Raw genomic sequence first — 16,730 nt, forward strand, 5'->3', positions numbered from 1 at the left:
AGACCTAAGTGCAGCTTCAATGTCATCAAATATTTTAGATTTTACTTATAAACAATGGTTTATATTGAGCAAATGTTGCTGCTGTTGAAATTGCAGCAGCATAATACTGTTCAGGGTTGGGAAAGATACTTCCATAATATAATACAGTGAAACCCCGCTACTTCGCGGTTCACCTTTCGCGGGTTCAGTGCTTCGCGGGTCTAAAAAATATTCAAAAATTAAAAACTTTATTGTCCGGGCACGATCGGGGCTCTCCATTCGCTCCGCTCCGCGGGGGCATTGTAGTTTCGCCGAGCGGCACGACGGGGCGCTGGAGCGGTTAGACGGCCGGCGTGCGCCGAAGAAGAGCGTGGGCGAAGAGGAGAGTGGACGAAGAAGAGCATGTTCCCCCGGGCACGATCGGGGGCGACGTTTCGCGCGGTTCGGACCGTACCAGAGCTCCGGCCGGCGTGCGTGGCAGTTAAGCCGTAGAGGAGCACCTTCCCCGGGCACGGGCGGTGCCAAGCGGCCCCTAAGTTTAACCGAATGGAAGCTCCGGGGGAGGAGGGCATGCTCGCGTCACAGTTAAGCCGAAGGGGAGCACCTTCCCCGGGCCCGGGCGGTTCCAAGCGGCCCCTACGTTTAACCGAATGGAAGCTCCGGGGGAGGAGGGCGGGCGTGCGTCACAGTTAAGCCGAATAGGAGAACCTTCCGCCCGGTCACGAGCGCGGCGACATTTCGCTCCGTTCGGGACCGTACGAGAGCTCCGGAGGAGGCCGGCCGGCGTGCGTGACAGTTAAGTCGAAGAGGAGCACCTTCCGCCCGGGGCACGAGCGGGGCGAAATGAAACCGAGTTCAACCGAACAGAGACACGCTTCGGGGGAGCAGGTCCGGCGTGTGTGACAATTAAGCCGAAGAGGAGCACCTCTTCCGCCCGGGCACGAGCGGAGCGCGAGGCTGTCAGTAATGAATGAATAAATAAATAAATGAAGAATGCCAGCTTTCATTTCACAGGGCACACCGGACGGCGTACCAGCAGGTAAAAGTCGAAGTAATTAAATAAATACAAAAAGAAGTAATTGAATAAATACAAAAATAATGGCTGGGGAATAAAAAAAAAAGTTTTAATAATAATTAGTTTTTTTTGTTATAACATGAATTTCACTCTCTCTCATTCTCTCTCCACCCGTATTCTATATGGTGTACTGTATACAGGGGGGTATACTGTATACCTGTATAGGTTTTTTTAAGCATTTTTGAAGGGGCGCCGCTACTTCGCGGATTTTAAGTTTTCGCGGGTGGTCTCGGTCCCCATTAACCACTGTATATTACAATATAACATGTTACTTGTATGTGAAAGTTAATTTATAGTGTAATGAGTGACTCAAGTTCACTTTTAAGTTACTTAATAATTACATTTTTAGGTAGTGGTATTCTATTTACTAATTGTGAAAAAGGTTTGAGGTAAATTAACAAAAGTATCGAAATAACAAACGAGCGCATCAACTCTAACTTATTGCGCGTATTGTAGTTTGTCCGATTGGCGGTCAATTCACTTCGCAGTCTACCCAGTAAATGTGGTATAAGCTGCACTTCCTTTCAAGCAGGTCCCGAAATATTTAATGCATGACCAGACTCAATATCTGAAAATATTTTAAAAATTATAACTCGTTATATTACTTGTTTACAGACAAAACCTATCTGAACCCCAACACTGATACTTAAATGGGCCTGGTGTTTATTTGATAGTCAAGAAATACAAATGAAATTGACCTATTTTAATAGTTTATAATTCAATATGTATTTTATGTTTATCATATTCACAGCAAATGTTTTAGGAAAATAAACATGTATATTATTAATAAACACAACAAATATTCTCCAAAAATTGATTTTGAGCTCTTAAACAACAGGTAAATACATCTTCTTAGAATTTACTATAACGAAGCGTTGTGGATTATAAATTTGCAACAAAAAAAAAATATATCACTTTAGCATGAAGTACTTAATTGAATTCATTGCTTTGGCATAAATGCAACAATTTAAAATTTAACATCATGTACATACACTTAGAAGTAATTTGTCTCCAGTGCACTACTCGTTTCATTTATGCATCCATTTCCAATATCGCTTGTCCTACTTTGGACCATGCGGTGTTTTTGTTTCTGGACCTAATCCCAACTTCTATTATGAAAACATTTTATGGAGCTTTATAAGAAGAACTTTTAAACATTATAAATTGCTTTCTTGAGACGGGGACCTTCTCCAGTGTCCTCAAATCAGCAGTGGTAAGGGCCTTTCTGAAGAAGTACAACTTAGATTTTTACAATCTTAACAAATAATGATTAGAATGAAACTTGGAATTTTTGATTAATTTCTTTTTTAAATTAAAAAAAAAATGCTTTTCATCAACTAAATGACGTTTTAATGTATTGGAAAATTTTAATGAAAAGTACCAATCTGGTTTTAGGATAAACAAAAAGCACTGAGACTACAATTGTAAAGATTACTTTAGAGGTACCATGTTTTCTGGACTATAAGTCGCTATAAGTAGAAATTGCACCAGCCCAAAAATGCATAATGAGGTAGAACAAAACAAAAACAAACATAGATCGCACTGCAGTGTAAGTCGCATTTTTTGCGGGTAATTTATTTGACAAAATACCATATCAAAAACGGAGATTTCACTTTAGAAAGCCAAAAACAGAGATTTCATCTTAGAAGGCAAGTGATAACTTTGATAAAATAATTTAAAAAAAAAACAGGCTGAATAGGTGTAAGATATGCTAACACAATGAAGGTTATTTAGCTTCATAAAAAAATAAACATCAACAGGAAAGGGCTCCAGTTTTCATGTTCAAGACATACTGTATGCCTCACTTGTATGTTGTTCAAGCAGCCACTTGCAAACTCTTTACTCAAGCTGTGGCCATCTATTTTTCGTTTGTTTGTTTTCTTTTCTTCATCACAGTCAGAGTTGTCCCTGCTTTTCATCAGTCCCTAACAAGTTTCTCTTTCACTTCAAACTTTCTCTCTCGATTACGGTTTTCAGCTGCAAATTTCACGACTTGCAGCTTGTCGAGTACAGAATATGATTCTTTTGAGGTGCATTTGTGTCCAGTCATTCAGTTGTCTGTGTAAGGAGTATGAGATATCGGTGCATAAGTTGAGAGTGTCCTCTTGTGGCTGTCTGTGATATTGATTTTTTTTTTTCATCTGTAAGTCGCTCCAGAGTATAAGTCGCAGGGACAGCCAACCTATGAAAAAAAGCGCGACTTACAGTCAGGAAAATACAGTAATCTTGATTACTAGAAAGTAACGGTGGTTTTGCTTGACCTTAGTGCTGCCTTTGATACAGTAGATCATGTCATTATTTTAATCAGACTTGAATATTTGATTAACCTCTCTGGTGTTGCTCACAAATGTTTGTTATCCTACCTCACTGACAGATGTTTTATTGGTTATATGTATTTATGTTTTGCTCACTTTTTTTCCCCTCTTCATTTTTTCGATGGTCTTAATTTTACTGTTTTGATTTTCACAAGTTACTGTATTACTTAGTTACTGTATGTTTATTTTATACATGTTTGAAATAAATTGTAAAAAATACTATGAAGTAATGTGTGGTTTACCTTAAGGTTCAATTTTAGGCCATTTATTGTGCAATATATGCACCCTCTTGTGGTGTTATCAGGTGACAGAGTGAATATTCATAATTACGCAGCTGTATATCACTGTGTCTCCTGATGACACAAGTCCAGTAGATGCTCTTTTAAACTGCATATTAAACAAATCCTGGGGGGCAGAGAACTTTCTCTAGTTCAACCAGAACAAAACTGAGGTCCAGAGAGAGCGAGTAATAGACTTTTAATCAAAATCAAATAATCGTCCCAAAACCTGAGTGTTATTCGAGACTCCGAGTTTGCTTTTTACCTATTTTAACAATGTGAAGCACTTTTGGTTACAATGTCATGTATAACAGCTCTTTACAAAAAGTGTGATTGATTGATTGATGATTGATTGATTGATTGATTGAATTTTTTTTATTGTTGAACGCTGCTATTTTCACTGTGGTGCCCCCTGTCACGCTTGTTGAGTTAAGCTTCATCCTGCATCAGTGCACATAGGTCCGTGGCAGTGCAGGGGATGTCGCTCCATGGTTAGAAAATGCAGACTACCCTAGCTCGCAGTTAGCGTCTGTCGTCAGATGCCAGTGACCATGGGAGTCGGTTGCTAAACAAACAATAGCGAGACGGCCGCCGCACTGCAAAGTTGGCTGTATTTATGGCACTCGTTCCCTATGTTCATTAAACTCAACTTAAGTTGCTTATTTTCGCTGTGCAATATACTATATCCTCTATATTTGCTCCTACACAGTCTCGCACCGCTACGCACACAGTTGTCTACATATTGGCAGCCCACGTAGGCACTCCATCGACAAATGACTGATGAACATTCATTATGAGAGCAGGCCTAGACAGTTTCATTGTTCCACTGCGACAGATTTCATTGGCCAGATGTGACGAATCTACTGATGGCTTGAAGCTTTTCAGTAAAAATTCATAAATAAACCATGCAACATTAAAAGCTTCATAGCTCAAAGCATGGGAAAAAAGTAACGGCTTACACTCCGGGAAACAACGGTAAAACACACATGTATTATATATAAAAGAAATAGAATTATATGGAGCAAAATGCTCACAACATACAGTATGAGTAACCAAGACCAATGCAATTTTAATCTCAGCCTGACACTGCTTGCTTTGACAGCCTCTTACACTCAAAGTGGTACTCAATTGGAATGATTCCAGTGTCGAATCAGATATGACTGCAGGTTCACCGTGTCAAACTAATAGAGCAGACTGATAGGGATAAGAACCTTGAAACCCAATGAGCGTGCCTCCTGCTGAAAGCTTTTAATCTATGAAATGTCTGCACAGTTATTGAATCACTGGCATGCTGACATGGTTTTATTGTACGGTTCAGCAACTTACGTTGCGTGATAAATGATCCGTGTGATGCTTTGGTTATATGCGGAAGGAAAATTAACACTTGTAAACAGTGCTATTCTGCTGTGAAAGTCATGTACAAGAATGTATTTTCTATATGTGGAATCTCAGGCATGCAGATACCAGGAACAAAGAAAAGCTGATACACCTGATCCATCAACCTTCATTAGGTGTCTGTATTTTTCATAACCAGAGTTATGAAAAATCTACACAGCCATTAGCATATGCAGCACCATGGGTTGCACATTATAAAAACAGAAGGCAGAAAATTCCTCTTGCCACCACAACAAATCCTAAAAGCATAGCTATTAAATACAATAAAAGTCTGCTTGTAATATTTGATATGCTACCAATTGCTTTCAACTGATAGAGGGTGTCACAGCCTTTCAAGCAATAAAATAAACAAGACATTGATCTTAAATATGATCAGGTTATTTGAGGGCTTGTGGTCGTTGTGGTTATATCAAAGAATGAAAATGCTCATTTCTATAACTTTTTTATACGTACATAAATGATTTAATGTGAAGTGCTCTTATGAAATCAATTCCACGTCACTGAGTTTCATTGTCACACCTTATTCCAATACAATGCCACTTGGAATTCAGAGTTTGATGATGCCAACCTGCTTTTTAAATGAAGCACCCATCTGAAAGCATCTTGCCTCTTCGTTGAACCGAGGGACGCCTACAACGTCACTCAGAATACAGATTCAATTATTAGCATTCCATATATGTTCTATGCTTACCCAATTGAAAATACAATTTATAATTTGTTGTTCTTTTTGAACAACGTTTCTTTTGCCGGTGCATGTTGCTCACACACCAAATCTGTGTCTCAGCCTCTACACTATGTGGTTAAAGAGTATTGGGATTCTAAAAGCATTACTGAGGTATAGCTATGGTTTGTAATTAAGCTACCCAGAAGTTACAAATTCTTGGTGTTTAGATGTTGCAATTTTGGGAAGCCTGAAATACAAGCAACAACTCTAAAATTATTACTGTATGAGTCTGAATGTGTTTCTTATAATTGACTGTTCATTGTGTTCTTATTTTTATAGACTCAATAAAAATAAGAATAAAATGTCCTTGATGTTTTAGTTGCCAATTTCCAAACCTTGACCAGATCCCACAAATTAGACTTTGAATATTGTGGCAAACTTCTCATATCATTGCTGGAAGATCACCACAATGAACGATTGTGCTGATATTTTATTCCCTTAGTACCCGCGTGGATCTATTTCTGATAATCCTGGCCAAGAAAGCGGCATCCCAGTAAATATATTAATATTCAATAGCACCCATACATACAGATAAAGATATCGTGCGCCAGTAAATTAGATTATCCTCAACCACACAAATCAATGTTGAGGCAAACATTTACAAGCAGATGAATCATGCCAGCAATTCATTGAAAATCCACTTGGAAAAACCTTTCTCTCACAGCCCCTACTGGGCATATTTGCTATGATGTCGTGCATGCATTGTAGCCCGTCCGTCCATCCATTTTGTTTGCCAACTGTTCTAATGAGGCTAACTGTTAACATGAGGGGATTTTAATCATAGGGCACATACAGTCAAGCAAATATTTACTCTTACATTCACATCAGTGGTCAATTTAGACTCTTCGGTTAACTAAAATGGTAGTGAGGGTGGAAATTGGAGTGCCCTATGTCACATTGTAATATACAATTCGTCTTTCCATTTGACATTCCGCAGCAAAGGGCAGGTAAAGGCTACACTCACTGTTCAGACAAGGACACCTCATCTGGGCTGCTATATTAAGCAGTGACTGCACAGACGACAACAATTTATTCTCACTTGTGCTTCTTTCTGTCACTCATCTTCATTTTAGGAATCAATATTGTTATCCTCACAAAGGTTGCACTGAAATTGAAAAGCTGTATTCAATGTCAGTGAGCGCTACCGCTTCAGGCAAGAATTGTCTTCTGTGCGGAGCGGTGTAGGTTGACCTCACGTAAAAGTCGCTTGGCCGAACAGAGCATGGTTGCGCAGTGGCAGCCCCGGACGCGTGCCAGATCTCCTTAGTTACGGTGCCCGTCTGAATCAGTTGCAAGGCACCTGCCAGGGTTTGCTTTCTTTTAAAAAAAAAACTAAAATATTTTTTTCAGCCCTCTTAAAGCAGAATGGGGGCTGAAGGTGGGGCATGTTGACAGTATGGCTCTCTTGAGATATGCATAAAAACATTTGTGACTTTTGCAATCATCACATTTGCTCATCCCTGATTTAAGCCAGAATTCTATGTTATTTAAAGGTCAATAATTTTTTGCGAGAATTGTTGATTGACACACCACTGTTAATTGGACAATAGTGTTCATATTGTCATTTTATTTATTTGTTCATTTATTTATTTGTTTTATGGGTCGGGTTGTTCTGTTTTCAAATGATTTGACATAGCAAATTGTTATCTGTCAATAACATTGAATGAAGAACATACATTACAAAAGATGACATAACCTTGAGGCAAGTCTGTGCTAGACTCTGTGTCTTTACAGTTTGTTTGTACTATGAATTAAGTAAAAAAAGATGATCGATTTGTTCGAGGGTATATTAGCCTTATTAATTCAAGCAGGGTAATCAGGTAAACAGACTGATTGCAAAATTGGGATTTCAGCAGCCCAGCAAAGAATCAGTCAGTGAGGTATTTGTTTAAGAGAAACTTTAGTCATCATTTGGCCTTATCTGTCCTTTGTACAGAACATAACAAATGCATTGCAACTCGTCCTCTTGCCTGCAGACATCATCGCTAGCGATAAGCTTTTGGCATTATTTGAAACTTGTTAACTCATTTTTAACAGTATCACATGAACGATAACTGTAAAGGCAGCAAGGAAAAACAGCTCGCACCGTGCAAACGAGGCATTTCAACAACCTCTCTCGGGCTCCTCCAATCGAGCCAAAGCTATAACAAATGCCATTGCTGTTTTTAATAGTGTAGTAATACAGCCTGTTCAAACTGTTACTGTTGCACTTGTGCACGTCATTCATTTCTTAAACAAAGTAAAGCCTGTTGATACATTTTTAAAAGTTAATTGTTTTGCCATTATTTATTTGAAAACATTATATTTATTGGATATGTAATTTACATAACTTACTCCCCCCTTCTTATTAATTGTCACTAAATATAATCCTGTTTTTGCAATAAATAAGCAATTAGTGCTTTGCATTCTATTCCCATAAACTCAAAATAACACCAAATGATTTTTTGTCATGCTTTTGCACCTCTTGGTTCAAACAATACAATTGTATTAGCAAAGCTTGACTACTTAGTTGGACATATTGCAATTTTATTAAGAATAATTTATATAGAGTTATCTTAAAAGATAAGAGGTTTCCACATTATGGGCCAATGTTGGGTGTAACACCTAACACAATCACAATTATCGTTGTTTTTTTTAATGCATCTCATAAAATATCATCATGCATTTTAACTTTGTCGCAAGCTGACACTATTTATCCAGACACTATTTATCTTTTTGTTGTAGACTCTGCCATCAAATAGAAACTGATGATATTATCTGGCAAAACTATTACTTGCAAGAATCTGCGGCTCTGAAGAGAAATTGTCAATTGAAAAGAAAATCTGGCAAACAAGCTCTTAATCATTTCAGCTTTTTTTTTCTTTTCACATTAACGTTACAGTGGATAAAAAGTCAACACACTCCTGTTTAAATTGCCTGGTTTTTGTGATATAGTAATTTCTAAACAATGTCAGCCATTACCGTTAACCCCAAATATGGTTTAACTGTTCTAGCGGATATTTTCATGTCATGTTTTGCTTTCTTTCTAGCAGAAGCCTGAAGGGTTTTTTATGATATAAACATTTATCTTTCACATTATTCATTCATTCATTCATATGTTACATGGCATACTTGGGCATTATTTCTCAGTTGCTTTGATTTAAATTATTCTAAAGTAACATGGTTGTAGGAAAAAATTATTCCAATTTAGAGGCAATAATTTAGTATTAAAAATTGCCATTTTTAAACGACAGTAACATCTTATAAAAAACAGATTATATTTTGAAAGTGCACTGTGAGCGGTGCCTTGGTACAAGTAATAATGACACAGGCACGTGAAAGATGCACAAGCTCATTGTTCCGGAAAGGAAAAAGAATGGGAGCAGTCACTTACAAAAAAGAAATGATTAAAATTGTAGGTGATAAAATCACCTTTCACACACAATATAACCCACACAATCACGCACGAGAAGAAAAATGGCAACATACACAGTCATATCCACTGGCAAGAACACGGAAATGGCCTCTATAAATCAACTCAAAGCAACAGCCCCCATGCTTCAAAGCAACAGCCCTTATGCTTCAAAGTCATCTCTGAATCGCTTAGCCACAAATTGAGCCACTCAACAAGAATACCAATTTATAGTTCTCTATCACATCACTCTTAGAGTGGGAGAGAGGAATAAAAGAAAACTGCAGAGGATATTATACACGTTTCTATTTGTCCATTTGAATTTTATCTCAGACGAGCGGTGAGAGCAAAGCTCCGATGATACCGTCAGACGCACATGTGCTCTATATGAACGCATCATCACCCGTTCACTCACTCATTCATTCACTTTCACTCTCATGCACTGGAGTCCCAGGGCTTCAAGATAAGAGAAGGGAGTGTTCTGGTGGAGAAAGCCTCCTCATTGGTGTGCAAGGCGGCACAATCTAAGCCTCCCATATCCCCTATTTGTGTGTGAGTGTGCGCGTGCGCGTGTGTCTTACAGATAGAGCGCATTTTCTCTCCCCTTCCTTCACTGCCACTAAAAAGACACAGAGGAGCAATTGTGCCCAAGGAAGGAAAATCACTCCATTTTCAGAGGAGAGGAGTGAACGGCACACTTTGGCGCTCTCCCTCTCTTTCTGTTCATTTCCCCTAACCTCTCTCCTTCAGCCCGCTCTTGCTTTCTTCTCCATCCCATTCACCAAGCAGCTGAAATGGCAATGCTTGTTAAAAAAAAGGAGGGGGAAAAAAAGAATCCCACATGACAGCATTCACAGCTCTGGACGCCGTGTGCTGCTGAACTAGAAACCACAAATGAAAGCAATTCTGCATAAAAAGTTAAACACTCAGTTGCCACAAGTGAGAGCAGAAACGTTCCAGGGAATAGAACGTATAGGTAGGAAAGCGTCTGAGTGGAGGGAAAATAAGACATTGCATGCAGCGGCAAGATTAATCACAGCATTAGAGCTGATTGCTTTTTCAGCTCACTCCTTCTAGAACAACAATGTTGTGCAAAGCTGTGCTTACGAAGAGAAATTGTGATACCTTGCTGGTTTAGCGAAACAACCCATTAATCATGGCCTACTACTACTACTAATAAGGTTTCAGCCCAAGCGAAGCTCGGGATTGCTTGACATTTGTAACTTTTGAAGGATAGATTTTGTCTGAGCACTTTTGGCCTGAGATCTGCATTAAATCAAAACAAGTGTTGCTAAATGATGGTCCTATTCCCCTCCCCGCCTGAGATGAACCTTTTGCACTCACGCATGCCGCATACCTTGAAATAGAACTGCGATATAATTATAAATAAGTGGACTGTTTCTATGCTAATCTGGAGGCAACGCAGTATTGATGCCATTTGCATTGAGCCGTTAATGCAGTCAAAACTCATAAATTGGAAATTAAGGTAAGTGTTAGTTGAGGTATGCATTCCTTCAAAATGTATAACCTGGATTCCAAAATTGTTTTTATCGACTGAATTTACAGCAAGTACGAGCAGACACATATTGGGTCGTTGGGAGAAGCTGAAGCACAGCTCAGATTGCGTTGTGTGCGGCATGTAAAAAAACTAAACAAAAAAAAAAAACTCATAAAAACAACCAGCTTACATGCAACATCCTTTCTCACAATCTCACAATGGCCTCAAGGTTAGCCAAAGCTATTTTCAGGGAATAGTTCCTTTCCAGACTGTCACACTTGGCGGGACACCTTAAGACATTTTTTTTCCTACCTGAATCTCAAAGACACGAACCCTGACTTGCCTCCCACGCACAGGACTGAAATTTGGCTCCGGCGTCAGATTGCTGTGTGGCCCTCTTGCACAACATTTCAGCACCTCGGACAGACACACAATGGACAGCACAGATCCAGCAGGGAGGATAAAAACACGGCAACAAAAGACATAGGAGACGGCGGGGTGAGTTTTGTGGCAGAAAAGACCGAGGGTGGGATTAGATTTGAAGGCCATTGACAGAGTGAAAAGACCTAGTCCAGGAAAACAGCTCATCCGTGTCACATTAGACGACAGGAGGCTTAAAATCGATCATATCGGGGTGCTTTTCTCACTCGCACTAAGTCATATTTTAACACCCTCATGTGGAGAACATTTTTTATGACGAATTCCAGCGTAAGACCTCTTTGTGCTGCATTCTATAGTGCTTGTTTAAAGTGGAAAACATTCTTTTTCTACTCAATCACAGGGGATTAGTCCGCTCAAAAAGTTTTATGTGTGTGCGTGTGGGTGTGTGTGTGTGTGTGAGAAAGACACATCAACGAATCCGCACTTCAAGAAATGTGTCTACAAATCTCAATGAGTTTCTTTTCCTCCACAAATTGTATTTTGACATTTGCGGTACCTACTCTTATCAATATTAAGCAGTTTGCATCTTTGATGCATGATGCACTTATTTCACTGAAACATTAAATAAGGCTTCAAAAGAGGGAACGCAAAGACCCCATTGAACCTAGAAGAAATTGTCATTTCATTTCACTGGAGAGAAAGACAAGCCCGAGCTGCAGGCAAGCTCTATTTTCTATTTCTCTGCCTCCCACCACACACGCACGCGCACACGCACACACTTACATACCCTCATTAGAGCAACTCGCAGCACGTGCCGCATCCAAAAATAATCATGCAGTCTAAACAAAATGCACCTCAAGCTCAGGATCTTGACAAAGTGCCTCAGTGAAAATTTAATGGCGCAACTGGATCACTCTATATTGCTCCCTTGTAGCATACAATGTTTGTTTCAAAGTTGTACATTGCCCAAAACATTGCTGAATCAAAATATTGTGCCCCAGTCAAAAGTTATAGAGAATGTCACGCCTGGTTTCAAGTACATTTACTTTTTTTTCCCCCAACTGACAAATATATATGTTTTTAAATTTACAGAAAGATTTGATTCCTTAAAATACACTTCCCAGGTAAAATCAATCTGCAGAGTGCATCAATGACAAAAAAAAAAAGTATATAAATCGGAGTGCAAAGGCACTTAATGGAGTAAATGTAGTGAGAGTTTGCTCAGTACATTTCAGGAGGTTATTTTTGATGGTTTTACGCTCACCATTTACATGTGCAGTCGATTTATATACAGGAATGTCATTATGAAGTTTTCCCTACCTCTACACAATGCCATCAATTCATATTTTCTTTGACTCGGGCAAACTAAAATCCAACACAAACTCACAAGGCCATATTCTTACACAGTCTTGCCATCATCCAGGTCTTTTGGGATGTTCTCAAAGGAAACATGGAATAACTTATACTTTCTCGCAAGAAGAAAATAGCATGTCATTATAATACACTTCTTTATAATCCTTTACACATATTGGAAAGAAAATCGAAGAAATGCAATGATGTGAATACATAAAAAAATGTTTGTTTTCTGTCAATCATCTGAGCTTCAACACGGAGATAAGATATATAGTGGGCTATAATAACAGTTAGTGATTGACACTTCTTAAGCATCAAGAATGCTGCAAAAGATCATCGGGAGCAGAGAGCTTGGGAGAATATTGGATCATCATTATCTTACAATTGGCTCATTGCAGTCTGTTTCTCCAGAACTTCCAGATAGTCCGGTTCTGTTTTTAGCTTCCCATGAAGAAGAAATTGGTGCTCAGTGTTTTTGGAAGAGAGCTCCACCCCAAAGCATTTCCTCGGGGTGCCGTACACCACAGTTTTGTTCAACCTGTCCTGGTTGGGGACATGTCGCGGGGCTGTGGCAGCCTCGTAGGGGGGTACGATGCACGGTCTCTTGGGTAAAGTGCAGAAGTTGTAACTGAAAGGAGAGGTGCCAGCGGCTGTTGGGAGCTCCTTGGTGGGCCTCTCTCCTACATTTTGATATAACATCTCAGGAGGCGATGTTGGGGATTTATCCTTAAAATCCACTGCACTGATGGTATAAGCTCCCGGGCTACGTGTGAGAATATCATCTTTCTTTGCATTCAGTGGCCCAAAGCTTAGCTCCTTGAGGTTACGGTAATATGCCACCTGCTCGCCATCTCTTTGTATGTAAATTGGGTTTTGGCACATGGAACCCACAGGTGGGGGGATGTAATTATAGACATGACTTTCAGAATTTTTATCTCGGGTGGGTTCAGGATTGTAAGAGCCGTACTGCACTTGGAAGGAGTTAAGATCTATATTGTTTGAGCCTGTTGGGACATGCTCCACCCCTTTGCGTCGTTTTAGAACAAAAACAAAGAGCCCCGCTCCAAAACAGACAGACAGAATGAAAACAATAAGAAGCCCTAGAATTAGAACTGAAAGTGGGACTTCTGGATGCAACTCAGGGGTTTGGATTCGCGATTCAGTGGGGCTGACTGAGCTGAAAGAAGAGGACGAGGAGGGTGTTGGTGACTCAGTGCTAGGACTCACTAATGTAGGGGCTTTGGTAGGGGGGGCATATTGAGGCGGAGGCTCCTCGCTTGGTTCAGGACAGATGGCCTCATTGCGCAGTGAGCGCAACAGGCGACCAGCGTGCTTAGAGGGTGAGTCACAAGTGATTTCATTAACCACTACACTGGTGCTGGACAGCTCCATCCAGTTTTTGAGTGCCACAATATGACAGGTGCAGTCCCAGGGGTTCTCCTGTAGGTCAATCTGGATAAATGCAGATAACTGATCAAGCACACCCTTGACGGGGAGATACGAGAAATGATTATTCCGTAAATTGAGTCTTGTTAGCATGGTGCCCCCGAAAACATTGTCAGGCAGTGATCGCAGCAGGTTATTGTTGAGGAAAAGCAGCTGAAGGTTATGCAAAGCGTTGAATGTGTGTGGCAAAATGTCTTTGATGACATTGTATTCCAAATAGAGATACTGGAGTGATTGTAGGCCAGCGAAAAGTGATTGTGAAAGTGACTCAATGTAATTCCCATTCAGATAGAGCCGCCTCAGATTTGTCAGATTCTCAAACGCCCCTTTCTGAATCACTAAGATCCTGTTATTCCCTAAATGAAGTAGCTCCAGAAGACTGTACTCCGTTAGATCAGTTCTGTAGATCACTTGAAGGTAGTTGCCGGTCAGGTGCAGTTTCTTTGGGTAGGAGGGCTTGGGCGTCAACTCACTTATGTTATGCAGCTTCCGCTCTTGACAGTTGATGTTAAGTCCACTGTCTGGGTTTTGTGACGTGCACACACACACACTAGGACACAAAATCGGCACAGGAGAGCGCGTCTGGTAAACCATTATAGGCCCAAAGACATGTTTGTCCTTTGAGATGCGAGGAGTGGGCCTGTACCGCATTTTGGGGGGCCGCGAAGCTTTAGGAAGACGGGTGGGGGAGATCATGCCGGGGAGGTAGGTTGCAGGCAGCGCCCCTTGAAAGTGAGAGTCGGACGCAGGGTGAGCACGCTCACCAGCATTTCTGCGCGGGCACAGATCCTGCTTTATTAGCTGCGTGATGTCTTTACCATGCAGCCTGAATGGTGTCTCACATACTATGTCCCCCACAAAAACAGAAATTGTGTCCAACCAGGATTTCAGAGGAATCAGATCGCAAGTACAATTCCACGGGTTTTCTTCCAGCTGGATCTCCATGATTCCGCCAATATGCTCCAATACCCCTGCAAAGGGCAAAGTCTTGAGCCTGTTACCACGTAAATCCAAATGGGTGAGGAGCACGAAGCGGAAAATGTTTGGAGGCAAAGACAACAGGAGGTTGTCATTGAGGATCAACACTTTAAGCTTGTTCAGCTTACTGAAAGCGCCGGGTTCAATGGTGCTGATATAATTATAATCTGCCTGTAAATACTCCATGCTCTCAAGTCCCGCAAATGTGTCCTGCTTTATCCCCTCCAGGTTGTTGTTGTTCAAGTGCAGCCTCTTCAAGAAGCGCAGCCCCTGAAAAGCGTTGTTTCCAATCTCCTGTAATCCATTATTCCCCAGATGCAGCGAGGTGACATTGCCATAATTGACAAACTCATTTGCACTAATGCGAGACAGGAAGTTGCCGTTTAGAAAAAGCTGTGAGATCTTATTTGGGGGTGCCTGGAACTGGCTGACGGTGGTAAATCCTTTATTCTCACAGTTAATATTCAAAATGTTCTCTCTCTCTTCGCAGGCGCAGCGGATCTTGCAGATATCTTTGGAGGCTGAAGTTTTGCGGCTCTCCGTCTCAGATGGCGACAGGCTGGTGACCGTGAGGACGCTCAGAAAGAGGACACCGCTCAGCATTTTTACAGCCAAAAGTGGTTGTTTATACATGGATCCGGCATTTACGTGTGCATTGTGGTGAGCCTTGGGTTGAATAAAAAAGTGGAGCAGAGAGTTGACATATTAGAAAATGACTCACACATAAATGTCACGCACAACAAAAAAGCCGACAAAAAAAAAAAAAATCAAGGGCTGTTACGGTTACACTATTTAGAATTGAAAAGAATGAGATCTTGATACAAAAGATGTCGACTGACCTTCGCTTTGAAAGGGAAAACAATTCCAAAATTCCTCTGCACAAAAAAAGGACAATCCTGTTAAAGAACAGAAACACTGGAAACCAACAGGATCCTGTGTGGAAGATGGATTTGGAACATTGTCAGAAGCAGAGAATCATTGGAAGAAAATCCATTCGCTGCCTTGCCTTTTTTTTTTTTTTGCTCAGGGTGACCACATACTCGTGGCGAGCAGCTCACCAGCAGCTGCAGCAAATGTTCAGAGGGTGACACGGATGGTCATACCCTCCCTCGCTCTCCTCATATCAAGACCAAAAAAAAGCACGTCATTTGAGTCGATAAAAGCCATCTTTAAAAGTCCCGGGAGAAAAAAATGTGCAGTTATTGCACAGTGACGCTCGACTGGATGTCCTTTATCGTCTTGAAAAACAAAACAGGGGGGAAAAATGAACTCTTTGGAGGGAATCACTGAGAAGCGGCTCAGGCGAGACAGTGAGAGAGAGAGTCATGGGAAATCTATCCTCCCCGAGCTGGAGCTTAACCGGAGACTCTGCTCCTGGTCCTCCTGCTGCGTTCCACACAATGAGGGCAGTACTGAGCGTCTGCTGCTGCTACTGCTGACTGCGTGTGCGTGTGCGCGTGTGTTTAGGTGCGCGTGGGTGCGTGTGTGTGTGAGCACACGCGTATACGCGTGAGAGAGAGAGCGCGAGTGAGAGACAAAGGGACTGAATGAGGCAAACCCGTGGGTCATCACGTCAGTGAGCCTGAAACATTCTATAGATTCTGTATCTCACACACGTCTACATTCTCTCTCTCTCTCTTTCCCTCACACATGCGCTCCCACGCACACACGCATACACACACATATATATTAGATCCAATGAAATAATGGGAAAATTGTACAAGTATATTTATGAAGCTTAATACTATGTTTTTCCCAATGCCTTTTATGAAACTGGTGAGCTAATAACACAGAACGTCTGCTTTTCAAAAGTCAATATAGATTTAATTTAGTCATTTAGTACATTCTTGTTTTATGGCTCATCTAAGTTCCACAACTTCATCAAACATTGTCTGGCCTACTGATTATAATGAGTTA

The 16,730-nt window shown here is 40.8% G+C and overlaps 1 protein-coding gene across 1 annotated transcript; it reads right to left on the reverse strand.

The window, feature by feature from the left end:
- Positions 1-3,833: 3,833 nt before the first annotated feature.
- slitrk2 (SLIT and NTRK-like family, member 2) lies at positions 3,834-16,228 on the reverse strand. The gene is made up of 2 exons (XM_088293657.1): positions 15,653-16,228; positions 3,834-15,479 (listed from the first exon to the last, which is right to left on the reverse strand). The coding sequence occupies exon 2, from the start codon at positions 15,444-15,446 to the stop codon at positions 12,768-12,770; it is 2,679 nt and encodes an 892-aa protein (XP_088149783.1). The 5' UTR covers positions 15,447-15,479; positions 15,653-16,228; the 3' UTR covers positions 3,834-12,767.
- Positions 16,229-16,730: the final 502 nt, after the last annotated feature.

Source organism: Idiotropiscis lumnitzeri, chromosome 4 (assembly GCF_059441095.1).
Source record: "Idiotropiscis lumnitzeri isolate Australia: NSW breed Sydney's pygmy pipehorse chromosome 4, RoL_Ilum_1.0, whole genome shotgun sequence".
Classification (NCBI taxonomy): domain Eukaryota; kingdom Metazoa; phylum Chordata; class Actinopteri; order Syngnathiformes; family Syngnathidae; genus Idiotropiscis; species Idiotropiscis lumnitzeri.

Coding starts and splice junctions, on each gene's coding strand:
- slitrk2 (XM_088293657.1), bottom strand. CDS start 15,446: ATGTATAAACAACCACTTTTGGCTGTAAAAATGCTGAGCGGTGTCCTC.